This window comes from Silene latifolia, chromosome 5 (assembly GCF_048544455.1).
Source record: "Silene latifolia isolate original U9 population chromosome 5, ASM4854445v1, whole genome shotgun sequence".
Taxonomy (NCBI): Eukaryota; Viridiplantae; Streptophyta; class Magnoliopsida; order Caryophyllales; family Caryophyllaceae; genus Silene; species Silene latifolia.
Window position 1 is genome coordinate 3,016,995 of NC_133530.1, and position 22,565 is coordinate 3,039,559.

The following is a 22,565-nucleotide window of genomic DNA, read 5'->3' on the forward strand; positions in this document are numbered from 1 at the left end:
TGACCTATCAAGATAGGTAGTTTTTGAACTTATACACTTTGAGGCGATTAAATGCGCGCGTGGGCCGCATATATTAACTAGCAGCAAGTCTTTCTTGTGACGGGTATATCCGTCACAAGTTTGAGACAAGTCAAATACTACCCATATGGTAGATAAGACAAAAGGGAATGCTACTCCCTAGACAATTTCCTTTTGTCTTTATCTCCCCATGTGGATTATATTTGGCCCAACTTGCGACGGATATGCCCATCTCAAATGAGAATCCCCCCTACTACTAAGAGAATAAAAATTCTCAAAAGTTTTCCCTCCATTCTCCACCTACTTATATAAGGAAAGAAATAAAAAATTTCCATTAAACTATAATTTTTTTCTTAAAGCATGACTCTTTTTATTAAATTCTAAATTATAATTATATAATGTTTTAATCAAAATAAAATAAAAGGAGTATAAAATTATAAAATACAAAATCGTTAATTTTTCTTCGAAAATGACTTAATGCGTACTTAAACTGTATAAAATAATAAAATAATATTATTAGCTATGTGAAAAAACTCATTAAGATAATTTATGCAAAGTTATAAAAAAAATCATTAACTTTATGTAAAAAAAAAAATCATGGCATACTACAGTTTTTTTTCTCATATTAAAATACAATTAGGTGAAATATAAAAATTTGAAGGTATAAAATTTGGAATGAATCCTCCTATATACTAAGAGAATAAAATTATTAAGCTAAATAAGAAAACAAAAATACTTCTTTCTTTAAATTATTATCATTTCATCAAAATATAACCTTTTAATCAAATAATAGTATTTTCTTTGAAAATCTTAATCATAATATTTTAATTAAAGAAGATAAATTCACTATAATTTTATAAACTGTAAATTTCTAAATTTTTGTTATGTATTACTCCGTATTATATATGAGAGAATGACTTGACACATTTTGTATAAAACAAAATATTAAACTGATATTATTAGCTTCATCACAAAAAAAATAAAAAATCATTAACATAATTTGAGAAAATTTATTATTTGTAAACATTAGTTTTATATTAAAGAAAAAAATCATTAAACATATTTTATAACTTTACTAAATTCTCTTGATTAGTTCATAGTTCATTTTTTTCTCATATCGAAATACGATGAGGTATATGAAAAATATGAAAAATTAATAATGTATCAATTTAAAATATTTAAATAATAAATAAAAACAAAACCTCTATATATACCACAAATGTGCGGGATTTACACTATTAAATACCAATAGTATAATTGTTACATTCTCTAATATCCCTATCTAAAAAACCGCGCATTTGTGCGGGATCTATGCTAGTTTGTGATTAACTAGTCCCAATTCCGAACACACAAATTCTCATTATAGACGGACACTATCCGTCTGTACGTATAGACGGATACCATTTTCCCTCACAAAATACCCATTTGCCATAAAATGGGAAGCACACGGGGGTTGCCCCACCTTGTCCCCCCTACCCATTTTATTAGAGGTCTTTACCCGTCTGTTCGCCCCACCCGTCTATATCAAGACCTATTGTTCCGAACATGATGGTCCATGACCTTTTAAATAGTTTTTGATGGGTATATAGATTTTGGACTTTTTTCGAAGATACGCAAATGTAATTAGCGGTCCAATGCCTGGACCGTACGTACATGGACCAGTCCTAAATACACCGGTCCTAACATTAGTTTTATGATTCATGACCGGTTCTTTTACCGAGCCGTACTAGCCTCGGTTCTTTTAGCAAGCCGGACCTGTCTCGAGTCATCCGATCAATTAACAAATTTATTAATTCGATTAAAAAATAAAAGAACATTTTTTTTTCGTTTGCAATTCATATTTCATAAACTAAAAGGAAATCCAACAAGTTTACATCGGATGGATGCTTCAGATTCAAATCTGTTCATCCAATTTATTGGCATATACGGATATACCACAGCCAAGAACTAGACACTTTAAACTTCAAACCCGAAAAAGTACATAAATAAAGATTAATGAATAACAAACAAATTAATTAAACACATCTAATATTTTAATGCACATAATAATAATACTTCAAAATCAGGGAACTCTGATCTACCAACTCTTGTAGCACCATAAGCCTCGGATACCGATATCGACAATGCCGATCCAGCTACGAATCTATAAGATCGGGTGTTAAGCACCGAGATCCTCGAACATAGACTCCATGTGATCCCGAAACACATCGAGCATGTCGTGAAAAGTGACTATACCCACCACCGAGTAGTCGTCCTCCATGACCCAAACGTAGTTAACCCTATGCGAAATAGCTTGGATCATAACCGCGATAAGTGAGCTTTTAGGATGACATACAATTGCCTCCGCCTTCCTCACCATCCTAGCCGAGTAACTCCACGACCGGTTATACTTAGCCGATCTACTTGAAGAAGTAGACGAGGATGACGACATTGACTCGTCATCAGACGAGGATGATGTAAGCGCATCGGACGAGTAGTCATCGGCTAAAATTTCTAACAAGCCTTCTAACTTCTTTTCTTTCAATTTCTCCTTCATTACTTTCACAATGTCCTCGGGAGGGCCGCCCCAGTCGATATACGACATAAGGTCTCCCGAGGACAGAGTCATGATTGCGGCCGCAACCGTCTCATCACATCCACACAGGGTGTGAGGGGAAAGTTCACCAACAAGGGACCCGTCTTCGTCAACCACCCCAACAGAGGTTTGTTCACCTAATGACCGAGCAATGGCTTGTAGAGCCATTGTCGCCGGGGCGTGGTAGTCCACCGTAAGAATATCTTCCCGAATAATCCCAAGCTCTTCGACAGAAAGGTTCGGGATTGGGGTAAACAAACCTATTCGACTTAAAATAAATTGGATTACGTCTTCCTGCGTCAACCAACAATATTCACGGCCGTTATGGAATGATGGACCGTGCTTTCGTCTTGATATTTTGGTAGACCTCGTTTGTATTGGCACCACAAGATTTTGTGCTCCTTGGAGAATCAAATCGATTGCTTCCACCAAACTGAAAACCCGAAATGGAAACACATCAGTCACAGCCACGAAAAATGGACCTCAATATTTTTCGGTACAGGAAACAAAGAACATCGTACATCGATGTGATATACCGATCCTACACAAACATTTTACATCTGTAAACTTTTCATTGTCTTTACGTCTTTTCCAATTCGATTAGTTACATAAAAATTCGGTAACCACCGGCAAACATAAATTGCTAATCATGTCATTAATCAATACATGGATGACGAGAAATGAGAACGGTACGATTTAACGAAAGACGTCCATGAGGGTCATTTCAATCAGATGTGTAGTCCTAATTCGCATCTACAACCTTCTAGATTAACAACCACCACACCTAATACTTTATTACAAAGCTCGGATTCTACACCGTACAACTGGTGGTATAAGTCCATGAATTGTAATTTTTTTTGCTTCACAACATAAAATTAATTATAATAATACTAGATCGTAATTACGTGCGTCGGATAATTATTGCAAGTACTAATTGTTACTAAGTCCTAACTACTAATCATAAAAAATTCAATTAGACAAGCATGGCAACGGCCACTTTTACATAAAGGCCGAAAGTCGAATAAGACTTGCACTGTGAGACGGTCCATTTTAGTCAAGGATAATTTAACTTCAGTCAAAGAAAACATTTTTTACTCTAGTCAAAATTTGAAAGACCATGCTTTTCATGCTTTCTAATTTAAATATATAAACCAATTAAAAATTTCACATAAATTTGAGATTCAGAGCATTTAATTCACATATAATCATTTTTTTTTTGGGTACAATCATTTATTCATTTATGAGGCAGTATGTAGTTTCTACGGTATATGGTTGTATATATGCTGGTGGCTAAGGGGTAGTCATAATTGACTGCCTTGAATATTTGTCAAGGATCAAAAGGCCATACGTGATACGCCCATGCCCAATAACACGACGCAAATTATCGTATAACAGCAGATCTCAACTAGTTTAGTTGGTTACAAGAGGTGGTATGTGGTATGTACTAATGACCTGAGTTCAAACCTCGTCAACCTCAAAATCGTTCTTGTGGCTGTCTTTACGCCCAAAAATAATATCGTATAAGACAGATGGACTAGTTAACGGTCTAATATAAATTATTGTCATACGGTCTTATATTACCATTAGTCGGCTTCAAATAAACCCGTGTCCTATGTCAATTTTGCCATTTTCTTCGTTACTCAAGTCTTTTTTTAATTTCGATTTTCAAGATTAACGCGTAATTAGAGGTACATGTATAACACCATCTCGGAATTTGTATAAGATGGATGTTGCCATTAGTCATTAATCAATTAATTAAGAGGCTTGACTTTCGATTTAGTGACATATAAATTATTAAGAGCATAATTAGTAGAATAAATATAGATCCCCTTAATTTACTAAGTCCATATTAGTACCTTTCAAAATGGGTAGCTTTCAGAAAGGGATCTTTCACAACATCTAGCCAATATTAGTAGAGAGACCCAATATAAATTTTTTGGACAAAAGGGAAAGTAGATTAAGAAAGCTACCTAATTATATTTGTGCTTTTTCCTTTTTTTCGAATGGACCATAAGCAGTGACGGAACTAGGAAATTAGAAAATGCTTAGGGTGCGATTGTGCGACCCTAAGCATTAAAATTCTAAGTTACTCTATTGCATTACAAACTCGCCCCCTTAAAATTTTAATCTATGTTTGTAAATATTTCTTGACGATATTAGTTATTTTCACTATATCTTATTCTATATTCTATCATTTTCTTTAGGGCAGACGTTAGAAAAATTGAATTTCTAATAATTCACGTCGGTCGAACTAAATAATTTCTAAACATAGGCTTTGTGGTTATATTCAAACTAGATCTCAAAGTAGACTTTAGAGGAATGTAGACAAATTACTTTCTACACCTAGAAAGTTCAAACAAAGTTAATGAACCAAATCAAATCAAAGCACATGCAAACTACTAATCAAACAAAATTCCACTAATTATTAATTACATGTAAAACTAAAGACTATTAACATTTAAAGTATTATCACTTGTTCTCCCTTAAGACAGTCATATCCGTCTTAATTCTTAAGGTTATGTTAAAACAGGTCAAATACAAACTCATATAGATAGATGTGATAAGTTTATAGTCACTTCCTAGGCATTCTACTTTTTTTTTTATATCTATCTATTTGACCTGTTTCATGTTTAAGACACCAATAACATTACTGCAGTGTCTCAAAGGGTTATATAAAATTACAGGCAAAAGGGTCAGATATACACAGCCTAGGCCTAATTCATACGTCAGAACTCAGAACACAAAGAGACGGTTTCCGAACAACAAGAAAAAAAAAATGTACAAAAAAATGAGTGGGAAAATTAAACATACCTAGTGGAGGAATCAACATGCTTGACCAAGTCAGAATCCTTAGGAAGAATGGCAGAAACAGGGGAAAGAAGAGCAGAAGAAGGAGAACTCAAATTCTCTTCTTTGCATAAAAAACATATGATATCAACCATACTTAATTTCCCTACACATTTACATAATAACCCATTTTCATTCTTATTAATATTATTATTATTATTATTATTATTATTATTATTATTATTATTATTATTATTATTAATATTATGATTATGATTTAATTGGTGTGTGCAAGACCAAATGCTAATAAAATTATCCTGAGAAGATTTAATTGCAGAAAGAGCATCAGCAACAGTTGCTGTTGAAAGTGGGAGTGAATTTAGTGCTGGTTTACCCAAGCAAAGGTCAGAAACTGCATAATTTAACAAGCTAATTGCCATGCAAATTATAATTAATAATGCTAATTTGAGAGATTAAGAGGAGGATTAGTGAAGGATTTAATTTAATTTAACTTTAATTAAATTATTATTTTTAATTTAATTTTGTTGGGATTTTAGAGAGGTGGGAAAGGTGTTGTGTTTGGTTTGATTTGGGTTGAATTGTGTGTAGGAGAGGTGTATTTATAGTTGTGTTGTATGGTTTTGTTTAGGACAATTTGGTGTGCTAGTGTATGTACTATGTGTTACAAAACTTGGGGGTGGGGTTGCTATTGTTATTTCACGTAATACTATTATATATCCGTTTTAAGGGTTTTTTGTCGAAAACTACCTTATATTTAGGGGTATTTGTAAAAATACTACCTTATATTATTAATTTTGTTTTAGACTACCTTTATTTTCTCATTTTTTGGTCAAAAACTACCTATGCTGAAAGTATGGTGCGATTTGGTTGTTTTAGTGACATTAACCTATCTTACATGACTTTGTTAACATCAAACAACAATGATCAACTGCATTCAAACCACAATTTAACTTCAGATAAACAAAATTTATGGATTTTGCATTTCAATAATAACTACAAACATCTATTAAAGTTAAGTGTAAGTACATTATAACTTCCCAAAATCGGGCCTAAGTAAGATTACAACTTAAAAGAGTCATGTGAGATAGGTTAAAGCCGGAAAACAGACCAAATATGTCTAGACTCTTACCGTAGATAGTTATATATTGACCAAAAATAAAGAAAACAAAGGTAGTTGAAAACAAAAAAAATAATATAAGGTAGCATTTTTACAAATGCCCCTAAATATAAGGTAGTTTTTGACAAAAAACCCCCGTTTTAAAAATAAAACGGGTTATTACATAAGTTTTTTGTTAATTTCGATGTATTATGTTGTTGTCTTATATTCCTTCCAATTTACTATTATCTTCCCACTTTTTTTTCACACAACTTTGATTATCTTCCTTCTTTTCTTTTTTGGTAAGTTTCATTCATTTTTTTATTAATTTATCTTTCCTAAAAAATTAACAACTCCCGTTACTTTTTCTATTCTTTATTCATTATTCATTCTTATTATTTTCTCTCCCTATAAACTTTACAACTTACAATACTTTATTCTACTTTATTCATTCTTTCTTCCCCTTTCTTAATTCTTGTGCCCAAAAGAAAGGGAAAGATAATAGGAAATTGGAGGGAGTATGTGGTATTTGACCTGTCTTAAATGAAAAATGGTGTTCATGTTTAAGGACTAACAAATTAGAAGGACGACGACAGGGTGTCATCGGGTGATATCGTCGAGTACCAGTAATACCCTCTTATATACCTTTATATTCGGGGTTAATTATTTTAACGGATACTATATGTTATATTTATTTTTTCTTTTTCTTTTTTGTGTAAAAGGAGCCATAAGGCAAAATACGTTCTTAACGAGAGCTGAACTCAAATCATGGATATCAACTCCCATAACAAACTAAATTAATTGATATTTACACATTACATCTTATATGCGAGATGATGTTCTCGAAACTCGATATTATTATCATCTCATTTTCTAAATAAAAGTATGTTTGGAATAAATTAATGTCAAGTTGAACCATTTTTTATTAGCATGGGCCATAGTAGGTGAAAAGATCAATTAAAATACATTTGGGCCAATTAAGAAATCACTATCGTTAATTGTGAAGGTACTATGAAAGAACCTAATCAAGTATTGAAATAGTTAGAAGAGTAATACACTTACATCAAGTGGATTAATCCTAGGTCACTTTTGTAAGTGGGAAATAGATTAAAATGATAAACGTGTTTCACTTCAACATTGATAGAATAGGTTTTTGTCTCCTTGAATTGGATAGGGTTAAATATGACTAACATTATTTTAAATAAAAAAATTAAAGTTTTAATTGAAATGTTTATGTAAATGGTCGATACGATTTGAGTAAATTTGTTGTGTGAAACATCGACTTAGAAAAGTTGTTAGACTTCTTGTATGTTTATGCGAGTGAGAGCATTCATGTGCACACAACTGATTCAGATAGAACCCCAATTTAAATAATATCGTTACGTGAAGCGTCTACTTAAGAAAAGTTGTTGAACTCGTTATAAGTTTATGTGAGTGAGAGCATTTATGTGGACGCAAAGCCATTGCTAGAGACAACAACTTTGTTGTCGTTCCTATTTAGATCATCTCAGGTTATGATCTGAAGTCTAATAACATGTTAAATTTATGATTACGATAAAGGTCATATAAAGTCTTACCCAAAAGTACGATAATGGTCATTATTGCCTTATTTCTCTTAGACTAAAGCTATCTGAACCGATGAGCTAAACTAAATTTATAAATAATGAGTTTAATTGAACTAAATTTATAACTTTAGTTAAACCTGAGTTACATAAAGTGAATTCAAATGAATAACAAAAATAAATTGAACTGAACTTATAACATCTAAACTTAATTAAATTAAACCGAACATATATAAAACTTCAAAAGGGCACAAGGCATATGATTGAGAAGTTGTGGTGCTTGAGGAAGATCTCTATTAACATAATGATGAAATCTTAAGTTTCAAGTTACAAACTTAAAGCCACAATTTAGACCTTTTCAATTGCACAAAGAATCCAATATCTCTTATAAAATAATGCTAATTTGTCTCCTGGACTAGAAACAGCAAGATAAACGTTGGATTGAAACAATTATAAAGACAAGTAATAATTTGTACGTTAATGCACAGATTGACATGCAAAAACGCATGTCATTTCCTGAAGTTACAAAGTAAGCACACATTAGGGATATATGTGTATGCACAAATGGCTTGCATGCACTCTATAATCTTGATCAATCTTCTTGGATGTACTCGCATTGGATGTTTTTTCCATTTTTTGAATTGTATCTATGCAAGACGGTTTTATACTAATAGTAGATATGGAATTAATGTTATTGTGCAAAAAGATAACTTATTTATAACTAATAAAAATAATTATAATAGTTGAACATTAACCATCATCTTAATGTTTTGGTTGAGATGGTTTATCTATCATAGTACCAGAGGCAGTGTGACCATAGGTCACAGGTTCGAATCCTGGCAATCTCAATAACTTCCTAATAACTCACGAAGTGAAGTTTCAGCATACGGTACGGGGAGCCTGTGCACTAATTTTAACTATTTTTCTGCAATTCGTTAACCCCTCGCTACTATGTAGCTCCCCGACCCGTAGAGGCAATTTTTTTAAAAAAAAAAATGATAAAAATGAACACACAAGATAGAAGGGAGGTGGAAAGGGGGCAATTATTTCAAGCATAAAAAAATGTTGATACAAGTACTTGTAAAATAAAGACACAAGGCTGCGTAAACACGGTGGTGTTTTGGTGACCCAAAGAAAGAAATCACACCTCTTTGACCAGCACAACATGGCCTTGCAGACTTCCAGTTGCTTGTTGCCATGGTGGCTACGACTTCTGATCTCAGATTATGACTGTTTCATTTTTTTACTCCAGTTGTTTTCATGTTATTTTATTAATGTAATAAATTATTAATATCGATTAAAAACTAATAGATAACTATTGATCGGAACAGAGAGTAGGCCCGTACTCGGACCGGGCTAGCGCCGAACCAGGCTAACCAGAGGATGGGCCGGGCTCTTCTGGTCAGACCCGGGCCAGGCGGGGGGAGGGACAGGCTTGACCTGGGCCTAGGCCCAAGGCGGGCTAAAGGCGGGTCGGGCTGGGAAAAATGGGACTCGGACCAGGCCAGGGGAAGGAGCGAGCCGGGTTGGTCAGGGGACAGGCTGAGCGGGCTGTGTGGGGTGGCGGGCTGGGGGCAGGTCAGGCCTTGGCAGGGCCGGGCTGGTCTCTGCTGTTGATCAGCTATAATAGAGAGCACTAATTACTCCGTATCATGTTATTATTATACACCCTGATTAATAATGCAGATATAAAAGGTGATACTCAACTATTCATGACTAGGGTTTAAATCCCGTCAATATTAAATTTGTCCTTGTAAATCTCTATACATAAATAAATAAATAAATAAATAAATAAAACAATAAGTAATTTCTTGTTAGTCAATTAGTCTAGCTGAATTTTAGTTTTTTTCTATTGGATAGTATATACGATAGACTTAATTTTAATTTTTGTATTGGAGAGGAGTATATACGATGATGTACGCGGGTATGTACGCGAGACTTTTATGTTATCAAGTTGTGTTTGTACGCTCAGTGATTTTACTAATATAAAATACTTAATTGAGAAGATGTTTCTTTATTCTATATTTAATTTGAAGTTATGGTCAAATACTATGTGAGTATATTGAAAATGTAAATAATTTATTAAAATGAAAAAACTACTTGGAGGATATTTTCCCTAGTTTCAGTAGTATAATGATTGTGATCTCTTTGGCTGCGGATAGACTTTATGGTTTTTATTATGTGGTGCACATAAATAAATTTAATTTATACGGAGTACTTGGAATTCTTTTATATGGAATACATGTTTTTGTTTTCATTATGATTATGACTGTTTTCTCATTTTTCCCATCAATTTTAGACATATACACCGTATATCCTTATCTTATCATGTTTCTTACTTATTTATGGTCGAATGAACAACATTTGAAACTTGAAAGTATTTTAATTCGCAACTATACAATATTAATATTGATCGAAATAATACTCCATATCCTCCGGCCCTATTCTTTTTTATTGAAACCGTCTGAATTGAACTGAACTGAATTTAATAGAACTGAACTAAGCTGAACTGAACTGAATGAAACTGAACTGAACTGAAGTAAGAGTTAATTTGTAAACAGAAAAGCTGAATTAAACTAATCAACTGAACTGAATGAAGCTGAACTTAGCTGAATAGAACTAATGTATAAATTTCTACTAACTTGCAGTTATTTAAATTTGTCATAATTAAAATTTATAAAAAGCTGAGATATATTTATTAACCTACTAATTAAAATTTATAAAAAGCTGAGATATATTTATTAACCTAATAAACTAGTACTGGAGCAAGTGGGTTAATTATCCTAGATCAATTTTGCAAGTGGAACGTTAAAATAATTAACTCGTTTTCATCTCGACGTAGATGTAATATGTTTCAATCATGTAGGATTCTAATTAATCACAAATCTACCAGTTTTGACTAATTTAAGTTGGGGTCGTACTCAAAACTTTTCATCTAAAAACTTTATAGCTCGACTAAATTGAATATCACGATGGATAACATCGGCCGATATATACACGTACAAAGGCGGCTTGTGGGGCGTTTTTTAGGTTTTTAGAATCAGGGCACAACAACTAGAAGACTATCAAAGTTAGAATAACTCAATCAAAAATAAAGTATTTCGGAAAAAAATTGATTTTCTGAGGCTACTATTTTCCCACAAAACCTAATACGAAATGAGTTATGTGCTTATCATATATCGGATCACAATTTTACATTTGAAACAAGGCCTTCCAAATACGTTGGTCGACCCTGTTTATGTACATGTACATAACAGATACGAGTAACTGTCAATGCTTGGAAACTATGCAGCTTTCTACTTCTTAGACTTAGTTTTGTAATTTTCAAAGTAACATTATTTACCGTTTACAAGAAACATTATATAAGACGATTTTATTCAAAAGTATTGTACCATCGATCACTTAAAAAGTTATCGATTTTTAAAGCAATTTTCAATTTAGCAAATCTAATCGCTTAAATAATTTAACCATCACAAATCACGACCCCTTACTCATTATTGCTCCAACCATAATGCCAAATTGTACTAAATTCCTACGTAAGTACGGAGTACAAAGCTAAATACCACCCATAATTCAGTTATAGATGCCTTATAGTATAAGTCACATGGTTATGTGGTCATGTCCTTATGTATTTACTCCAATTATATGAGGACAATATTAGGTTATCATAAAAATTCTTTATTGTTCTTATTAGCCCATCCCAAAATGATACGGAGTATTTAGATTCTGTTTTTCTGTTTAATTTCAACTTATTTTAGTTCAGTTCAACTCAACTCAGTTCAGTTAGTTTTAACTCGATTCTATTCAGTTTAACTCAACTTAATTTAACTCGGCTTTACTCAAATTAACTCTCCAATCAATTCAACACCAGCCATTTCAGTTCAACTAGTACGATATCACAACACTAATTCTTATGAATTGAAATTATGTAATTTTGGAGGGCATTGAGTTTAATATAGAGTGATTTATTTTAATAACTAAAGTATTTAGTTAAGTTAAAAGTCAACTAACAACTATTAATATCGAAATTACAACACATGATCATATATAAGTGAATGATACGATCCGATTACATATTTATGTCAAAGTCTTCAAGAAATTTAAAATTGTAATTTTTTTTTTCTTATTGCATGTGTGTTAATTACAATGTACAACTATTAACCATTTGCTCGATTGATTTTCAATGGATAAAATAAAGTTTCATTGTTAGATCTAGATCCATTCTTATTTGTACATTATTGTCATTATTAGTCTTCCTAAAATTATTCTCATTTTAAATCAAATACGGAGTAATTAATAATGTTATTCCATACTTCACATCAAAAAACCTACATAATTATTGTAGTTACCCTTTATCTAGAGTGGAGTCATGGGCTAGCAGAAAAGTTCCCCCTTCAAAAGGATATAAATTTTGAAATTTCTCGTTAAAAAATGCAACTTTTTTCAAGTTTATTTTATACCATTACTCGTTAAATGTATGTAGGGATAGATAGCGTGCTCTAGAGTCTTCAAATCTTTGAAATTCGGAGTATACCATTACTCTTTATTTAGTCTCACGTTTTTTCCACCGCGACTTATCTCATTAAGACCCTCTCCAATTCGTTAATCAGTCACACTTTTAACAATGTAAACCCCAACTCTGCTACTGCATCTACCATGCAACTTCATATTCGATTAATACATCCCCTTTTTGCATATTGTTTTTTGTCCTTATGTTGAATGATAAGGTATCTAACATTAAGTAACCAAGTAAGCCAAGTTTGATAACATATCACATTGCATTATTCTCGTTTGCAATGATAGCTTATGTAACTCCACTGACTTATTAGGCATCGATCTCTTTTCTTTTGGCATATTCCTAACTATCAATTATTAGTTGTGCATGCTTTGACTAATTTCATTGCATGTTGGCCGTTGAATTAATTAAGTAATAACTCCTCAAAAACAAATCAAACACTACTGGTCTGAACATGTGAGACGGTCCATTTTCATTAAAACAAACCATATATTTAATATTTATAAATGATTTGTCTTTTGCAGAGTGAAAACAACTTATATGTAAAACTGCTTCACAAAATCATATGTAAGGACTGTTTCACAAAATAGTTAGCAAAGACGAAAAATATAAGTGCACATATATGATATATGTCATACATGGATCTTAAAGCACCCATACAACAAATTTTGAGTCATCCGAGTACATTGAGAAATAGAAAGGCTAAGGGAAGAGACGGGATTCAAATTTAGACATATTATATCGAATCTGTAGCAATTAGCTAAATTAAGGAAGACGTATTAATGAAGATGTAAATTAGTTTTACTTATATTAAAGAGACGAGATTCAATTTTAAAATCTACAGTGATATATGTATGAGACGTAGTTAAGTTAATATAGCATACATTAGACATTGGTACTGGCCTGGTACAATGTTTCATTGATTTCGATCTTTAGAAAATGTGTAAATTTGCAACCCATTATTATCGCAAATATGTTTGCTTTGTTGCATACGTTAACAAGTTTTGATTCAGTTGCAAATAGCGTTGTAGTTTAGCCTCAAAAGAGAAGGGAAAATAAGTTCCGAATAGTTTATTTGAAAAAAAAAAAAAAAAAAAAAAAAACGTTCCGATGCCGGGAATCGAACCCGGGTCTCCTGGGTGAAAGCCAAATATCCTAACCGCTGGACGACATCGGAATCACTGTGATTCTTTGATAAATAGTTTTGAATTTGATCTTTCGAAAATGTGTAAATTTGCAACCCATTATTGTCACACATATGTTTGCTTTGTTGCATAGGTTAACAAGTTTTAATTCAGTACGCACCAAAAAAAAAAAAAGGTTTTAATTCAGTTGCAAATAGCGTTGTAGTTTAGCCTCAAAAGAGAGGGGAAAATAAGTTCGAAGAGTTTAAAATAAAAAAAAGAGTTCCGATGCCGGGAATCGAACCCGGGTCTCCTGGGTGAAAGCCAGATATCCTAACCGCTGGACGACATCGGAATCAGTTGTGATTTTTGTTTAATATCTTGTTTTTTTTGTATATATACCTTTACAAAGCTCAATTCGCTTTATCACGGTTAGATTATTCTATAGAAAAAGCATCTTAAAATATATTTACATAGTTCTTACTTGCCACAAAGAAAGTAAAAAAATTCATAACTATAAATTATAATTTTCCAAAATACTTCCTCCATTCAACTCCACTCTACCTATTTCTATTTTTTACACTATTCACAAATACACATTCAATCTCGATTTCCTCTCAATATATAAGTGAAAATATATTCATGTGAGATCTTGTTTAATTCGTCTTTATGAGTACATTAAAAATATTTAACTTTTATAATTTTTGCAAATACGTAGCTAACGATATTTATCGCGTAAAACACGCGTTGACAAACGTGAAAAAGCAAAGTGGTAGAGTGGAGTTGAATGGAGGAAGTATATTTTATCATATATATATCCTCACTTTAGCTTACAAAAGCTGTGAAAAGTTATTCTCAACTTCCTTTTAAAAAAAAAACAGCACTTTTATAAAGTTTTACAACTTTTACTGATTACATAAAACTCCCTCCTATTCAGAATAACTGTCTCATTTGTCATTTCCGTCTATTTACATAACTGTCCCATTTCTCATATTTGGACATGTTTTTTGACTTTCCTACCCTTAACTTTTTTCTTTATTTAACACCCAACCACCCCTAAACCATCATATTTAATATTTCTCATTATTTAACTCCTATATTCATACCTTATATAATACTTTTCATTATTTTAACTTCATTCCTTAATTTCCGTGCCATTGTCCAAATGGGACCGTTATTCCGAATATGAGGGAGATTCATACAATACGTTCTATTGAATAATTTAAACAATTGCGGGGTCATAAAAAATTGTTCAAAATAAAAATAGTAAAAATAGACAAACTAATTTATTGAAAAATGGTCGGGTATCATAATCAAGGACAGTTGTACTATACACCACACTCACACTCGCACATTGTACGAATCATTATTACATAAACGATTCATAACTAGTATAGGTATTTATACAATTTTTATTTTTTAGTTTATTAATTATTCAATCCAAATTTATATCTTAAAATTTTCATATTTCACCTTATTATATTTTGATATGAGAAAAAAAAGACTGTAAAAAAAAAAAAAAAAATCAAGTGTGTCATGATTTTTTTATCACAAAATTAATGATTTCAATTATAACTTTTCTTAAAGTATCTTCATGAATTTTTTCCACAAAACTAATAATATTAATTTATTTTATTGTTTTATACCGTGTGAGTATGTATCAAGTCATTTTTAAGAAAAATTAGTAATTTTGTATTTTATAATTTTATACCCTTTTTTATTCTTTTGATTAAAACATTATAATTATAACTTAGAATTTAATGAGAAAATCACTTCAAAAAAATATAATAATTTAATGGAAAAATCTCATTTCTTTTCTTATATAAGTAGATGGAGTTTGAAGGGAAAACTTTTGAGAATTTTTATTCTCTTAGTAGTAAGGGAGTTTAACCTATTTTAAGTTTAGATGAATATTACTTCTTTCTTCCGGTCATTTGTTTGCCTCTTGATTTTGCACAAAGACAAAGAAAGAGGAGTGAGTCAATTATTAAATGACAAATAGACCAAATTGAGTGTCGGGATCCAATCCATCAAAGTTATTTCTAAAATAGATAGAGAATTAATTAACTGAAATACCCCCAAAATGGAAAAGACAAACAAATGACCGGAACGGAGAGTACTGTGTTAAATAAGAATTTGTATTACAATAAGTTGACCTGACAAAATTGACCCCGCCCAAATGATCCCACTGAATAACCTAACTTATATCCGACAACTGTACTCAAGACCAGAGTTTGACCCAAACTCGAAATGACAAGACCCAATATAACTCGACCTGAATCTTTATTATAACACAATGATTATTCTATAAATAAATTGATAATAGTTGATCCGAAAATGATCTGAACTCGAAATTAACCAACACAATCCATCTTGACTCAAACTCTTACAAGTCCAAAACCGAACACAATCGATTCAAACTCGACCTAATTGACCTGTTTACCCGGTAGTGGTTGATGACAAATTAGAGAAGAGGACAAAAAGAAAGGGACCCACATAGCAAAACCAGCTAGAGGCGCACATGAAGGGTAAATAGGATACGACGTCGTGTAGCACTTTAAATGGGGCGATGCGGTTGAGCTGTCAAAAGAGGTTGCATCCGTACGTTTCACATGTGAGGTTTATAAAGTTCATTTAATGACGACCTTTCACAACAATAATATAGACCTTATTATTGCAAGGACAATGGCGTACGTATATAGGGCTGTGCCTTATTTTGGAATCGTAGGGTCATCCTTGTTATAACTTGAAATGGACTTTAACTTATCGGATCGTAAAGTTTCTCTTAAAACCGTTTTAGTTTTAAATGTTTAAAAACATGTTTCTTCTACTAACTAATGTGAAACGGAATTCAACAGTCTTGCTGATTAAACCGTTCAGACTCCATAAAATCGACGTTTCAAGACTCCCTGCTATGCCAGGTGATGGATCCAGGGAAAAAACGGATCAATAAGGACTAGCTGGGTTCAGGTCGGTTATTTTGGGTTTACAAGAACTCGGCTTAGACCAGGTCTATTATTATCAAGTTCGTCATAGATTATGGTTAGTTTCAAACAATGAACATTACTCGGGCCAGGTTATATTTGTTCGGGTCAGGTCAATTCAGGTTACGTGTTATGTTTAGATCCTCAATTCGGCTGTCAGATCAATAGGGGTCTGGTTGTTCAGGCCGGTCAATTTTGTCATGTCGACTAACAGGGACGCCTGCATCCACTGACCAATGAGATTCAAAAGTTTTAGTTCAAATCTTCTAGTTTTTTCAAATTTTCCTTATAACATTACTTATTCTTTCCAGTTGAGATATTTCGCTACCCTATTTCGAAATATCGGCTCCGTTATTGGGTATGGCTATTACCAACAAGGCAACAACATCAAGTCTCAGTCCTTCAACCTATCAACCACCAAACCTTACACACCAGAAATATGACCATTTTCATTAAAGGAACAATGACGTACGTGTATATAGGGCAGTGCCGTATTTAGGAAGTATAGGGTGATATGATCGTCCTTATTGTGAAATTGAAATGGACTTTAGCGTATCGCATGTCACGTCCTTTCCTAGTAATGCACTAATGCATTTAAGCTCAAAATCTTCCTAGCCACTTATAAATATAATGTTTAGAACATGTAAATAGTAACAAAAAATAGTTGGTAATTTGGTGTAAATGTAAATGTTTAATTCTAACTTTATTGTTGAGAGATTGTAAGTTGATCAACTTAAAGCAGCCTTGACTTGATACCTTTACTTATTGGATGACGATATATATGGTTCGCTATAATCATCCGAAGAGATCAAACATGTTATAATCACAAACTTCTAACTGAACTAATACGCGCCTATGCCATCATTTTTTTAATATAATTTTAACTGCACTAGCTGGATTAGAAAGTGAGTCGTGGTTATGGATGGGAAAATGCCTATTCTGAAGTTTTGGGACCGAATTACACAAATAATATCCGTTTAGTAACATATTTTGATTACCGTTATATTTATATAGTCTAATTTACAAAATCTCATAAAATATGTTATTAATAAAATTAAATGGGTCGAAATAGCATCAAACATGGTCCCCAAGCAATAGAACTGGATCCACAATATTAATAACAACTTTGCTAAAGGCATTAATATGATTATTTATACAAATTAAATTAAAAAATGTTCAGAGACTAGCTAGCTAGTGTTAGGTGGGTGTTATCCTTACCATCCACCTCACTCCGGCATAGGCGTTGAATAGACATTAGTAGTCATGTTAGCTTGACTAATCCCTCTATGCTACTAATTAAAAGTCATTTCCAATAATAACTAGTCACATGTAAGCGGAGGCATTTTCAGGATTTGGTCGATAACAATGTGTACAAAAGTAATGCACAAATTGCGATGTAGAATTATATTAATCACAAATTCTCATTATAGACGGACACTATCCGTCTATACGTATAGACGGATACCATTTTCCCTCACAAAATACTCATTTGTCATAAAGTGGAAAACATATGGGGGTGCCCCACCTTGTCTTCCCTATCCATTTTATTAGAGGTCTTTACCCGTCTATTCGCCCCACCCGTCTATACCAAGACCTATTGTATATTAATAGTATTTCATTTGAATCGTTCCGAATAGTCTGTGTTTTAGTGGTGAACAATTAAAATTTTGCAATGTAATTCGCGTCTTAAGAGCATAGTCTATCATAAATTACATCACAATTTTTATTTTATAATTTTTCGAATTCACTATATATCTACCTCACCAAATGTATGCATGCATTTTAATCTTTTGGCATCTTAAGTTACATATAAGTAGGACAATTATATATACTCTCTATATCGATGATAATCTTATTATTTCGTATCTTTGTCAAAATATTATTTTATTGTAAGATATATTTTGACAACGAATATACATTTATTAATATCATATCGTATTATAATTGTCTGTGTTTTGTAATATATTTACGGTCGAAATTTTACAAATTTGACAATTAAAGAGTTAAAAGCTTTCACTACCACTATAAAAGTTTATTATTTCTAATTTTGCCATTGTAAGATTATTTTTTCTTTAGTTGCCATTGTAAAAGTAGAATACTATGTTTAATGCCATTTTATAACTTCTTTCACTTGCTATAAGAGGTTACTATTACATTCATTTTATTTTATTTTCAGAGCTTTTTATAAGATGGTAATGAATTCGTTTATAGTTTTTCGAAAGACAAACAAAATGTTTTTTTATTCTCAAATCTTCTATGTTATGTCATTTAATTTCTCAAATGTCGAAAAATCTATAGCCTTTGATTATTAATATTTTTTACCAAAATGTTCATAACATAAAAGGTTTAGTAAACAATTCCTTCAGAACATAAATAATTTTTTACGAAAATTTTCAACATTACTTGACCGGCACATGAATTGCAACATCACACATATTTTTTTGTTTTGTTTTGTTTTGTGAATATATTATATAACTCATACCAAACTTACAACTTACTTTATTATTTAATCATCACGAATTTGATCTTCTCATATTGAATCAAACAATCCCTTCTTTTATCACTAATACTAAGAAAAGGCTAGTTTTTTATGATTAAAACTTTTTGAGAAAAAAAAATTCGGTTTTTAATTAATTATCTAGAGAGATTTTTGTCTTTTAGCTAAACCTAAATATTCCGAAGATTTTCGTAAAAAAAAAAAAAAGTCCAAAACCTTAAAATTTTATGACATTTGAGAACTTCAATGACATAATACAGAAGATTTGAATGTAAAAAAAAAAACAATATAGCTTGAGTTTTTGTCAATTACTATAAAGGAATTATTTATTATTTTATAAAAAGTCATGAAAAATAACTTTTTAGTGGAAAAAAAAAATAGAGGTAATAGCAATCTGCAATAGCAGGTAAACAAGTTACAAAATGACAATAAGCATATGAATCAACTTTCACAATGGCGTTAATAGAAAAAATAACTTTATAATGGCAAAATTAGAAATAAACAACTTTTAAAATGGCAATAAAAGCTTTTAGATCCCTCCATGCATGATCTATATCAAATTTGAACCACACAAAGATAGCTAAATATAGATCGAGCAATGTGGAATTAATTAAAAATAATTTCTTTGAATATTCGTGTATCAGTCTCTTAATTAGTTTAATTTTAAATGATGACATGCATGACGATATTTCCAAAGTGAACCAAAATTCTTCTGCAATTTTGCAGAAATAGTTCACATGAAAGGCTTTGGGTTATTTTCCAAGTCAGGGTATAATTGTATAATACATGTGGTGTCATATAAAAATATACGAGTAGTCCAAAATTGATTTTTCAATTGTTTGAATCTAATTTAATGCACATATTGGTTAAATTGTTTGTAATCCATTTAAACGTAGTGTAATTTCGATTTTTGGTTAATAATGAATCGGATTCGAGTATAAGTTTATGTGTAGTTTAACTAGATAACTCATAACTTTGTGAAATAATATGAGTAGATGGTTATATTACTTATATATATACAATCTAATTTAATGCACATATTGGTTAAATTGTTTGTAATCCATTTAAACGTAGTGTGACACCGGTAACTTAACTTAAGTTTCAATTCACATGATCCAACCAAAAACTATACTAATCCAAAACAAGTCAAACCAATTACGATGAATAATTGAATTGAAATTTGAAACAAACGCAAAATGCACGCTCACCCAAATAAAATCGGTTCAACTTAATCTGAATCAAATTACTTATTTTACGGGTCTACTCAAAATTTTAATAGTTAAAATATGCCATAAATTCCTTAGGCCTACCATATTCACACCCACACACCTTGTTTTCAAACCTTCTTAATTTTCTTCCCGTATCAACAATGACAGAGTCAGGATTTGTGATTAGAGGATGAAAATTTCCATCAAAAGTAAACAAATAATTTTATAAGATAAATTCGAAAAAAAAAATCAAAACTTAACTAAAAATTACGAGATTTTCACTTTTTTAGCGGGGAAATCTCTGTTAGCCTCCTCTAAATCCGTCGTTGCCTACCAATGTGAATATTAGCTATTTAGACAAAACATCCAAATCATAAGGGATGTGATACATGCTTGTATGCCACTATACTAGTACAATATTGACTAAGGTGGCACTTTACGAATAATAAGAGCATCTTTAGGAACAAATTAAATGAACAATATTGAACGTCTTAATCTTAGCATGTGTTAGAACGCCACACGAACTAATTTGACTCATCTTAATTTTAATTCCTCTTTCGTAACTTTTCAACAATTGACAATTACCAAACACTAAAATGATACTAGTCCTTTGGATGTTACTACCATTAAATTGATGAATTATTATTGTCATTTTGTCATTATGTAGACACAACAAATTATGATTATGTACATATGGACTATAATGATCTTATTGGGAGCATTTAGGACATATTGATTGAACTCATACCACAAGAGTCAATTTCGGGACCGAGTTTCGACTCTGGTGTTATAACCGATGCAAGAAAGATAATAAAAAACGTGAAGAATAAGCAAGCAAAACAAGACAAATGGATTTACGTGGTTCATTATCGTTGTGATAGGCTGATAGCTATATCTGCTATTTAGGAATTACATATTTCAGATTCAGATTACTGATGTAAATATGTAATGATATATCGATATGCATGACTGTTAGGACAAGACAAAAAGAGTATATATAGGAATTCCTAAAAACCTAATCAGAATTATGGAAAGTTCATAATAGAACCCTAACTCAAACCACATGATATATAGTCGTTTGAAGCGACAAGCCGACAACTAACAAATTCAGGACATTATGCAACATGAGGTTTATAATTTACCATGTTCATTGCTTATTAGTTTAGTTCATATATGGCCATAATAAGAATCATCAACCCTAAGCATTAATGAGTATTTGAATTAATCTATAATATAGACAACTCACCGATGAGCGGCGGTTAGCTTATACAGCTCCGATTAAATTCGAGATTGTTTAAGTCGAATCAACTCTAATTTAAAATTTTGATTCCATTTAAATAAATTTCAATAGTCCGAATTAGAATAACTTTTGCCAACTCTATCCACAATTATAAAAGAGGCCAAATTTTGAGTCTATTGACATTTCACTATGAAAAATTAGAGTAGAGTCCCTCCTCAAGACTCAAATGGGACGTTATTTTCACACCCAAAATACTTGGATGTGATAATATTGGCTTCCTTATGGATTTGATTGACATATATATAATCCACCGTTCCACTATATATTCTTGACTAATGTGACTATTAACAAAATTTTGTGACAATGATTTTATAGCTTGTACGTTACATACAAATAACTACGTGATTCAGATATATTTGAAACTTTGACACCCTTAGATTAAGGGTTCAAACTTCGACTTGATGACTCATTTTGTTTTACTAATACTTGCATATACACATTCAACTTCGATGAATTTTGTATACGACGGTTGTATAATGTATTACTCCGTCTATTAGATAAATCAAGCCACTACTGATTAATATTATTATTAGATGAGAAGTACAAGTGTACAACATCTAATGATTTTATTGTATACAATGATCTCATATTAGCTTTTGCAAATGCTGATAATTAAGAACTGCCGAGTATTACCCAATAGTCATTATAATTAAGTATGAATAAATCATCAAATTCAATAAATAAATTATTTAAAGGATTAGAGAAAACCATAATATCTAACTAGTATAAAAGCTAGGATTTTTAGAGGCTTGCTATTGGTTCCTTACTATTAGGGTTTCAAAGTGATTTTTTTTGCTCAAACAAAGTGGTTGCAAGTTTTGAGGAATTAATTTCTCTCTCTTTCTACTTTTTTGTTTCTCACACACAATTTATTCAC

The 22,565-nt window shown here is 31.6% G+C and overlaps 1 protein-coding gene and 2 non-coding genes across 3 annotated transcripts; all 3 read right to left on the reverse strand.

Annotated features, from left to right (window-relative positions):
- Nucleotides 1-1,911: 1,911 nt before the first annotated feature.
- LOC141656410 (CBS domain-containing protein CBSX5-like) lies at nt 1,912-5,971 on the reverse strand. The gene is made up of 2 exons (XM_074463282.1): nt 5,405-5,971; nt 1,912-3,026 (listed from the first exon to the last, which is right to left on the reverse strand). The coding sequence occupies exons 1-2, from the start codon at nt 5,818-5,820 to the stop codon at nt 2,177-2,179; spliced, it is 1,266 nt and encodes a 421-aa protein (XP_074319383.1). The 5' UTR covers nt 5,821-5,971; the 3' UTR covers nt 1,912-2,176.
- Nucleotides 5,972-13,680: 7,709 nt separating this feature from the next.
- TRNAE-UUC (transfer RNA glutamic acid (anticodon UUC)) lies at nt 13,681-13,752 on the reverse strand. The gene has a single exon. It is a non-coding gene; the product is annotated as a tRNA-Glu (tRNA).
- A 230-nt stretch (nt 13,753-13,982) lies between these two features.
- Nucleotides 13,983-14,054, reverse strand: TRNAE-UUC (transfer RNA glutamic acid (anticodon UUC)). The gene has a single exon. It is a non-coding gene; the product is annotated as a tRNA-Glu (tRNA).
- Nucleotides 14,055-22,565: the final 8,511 nt, after the last annotated feature.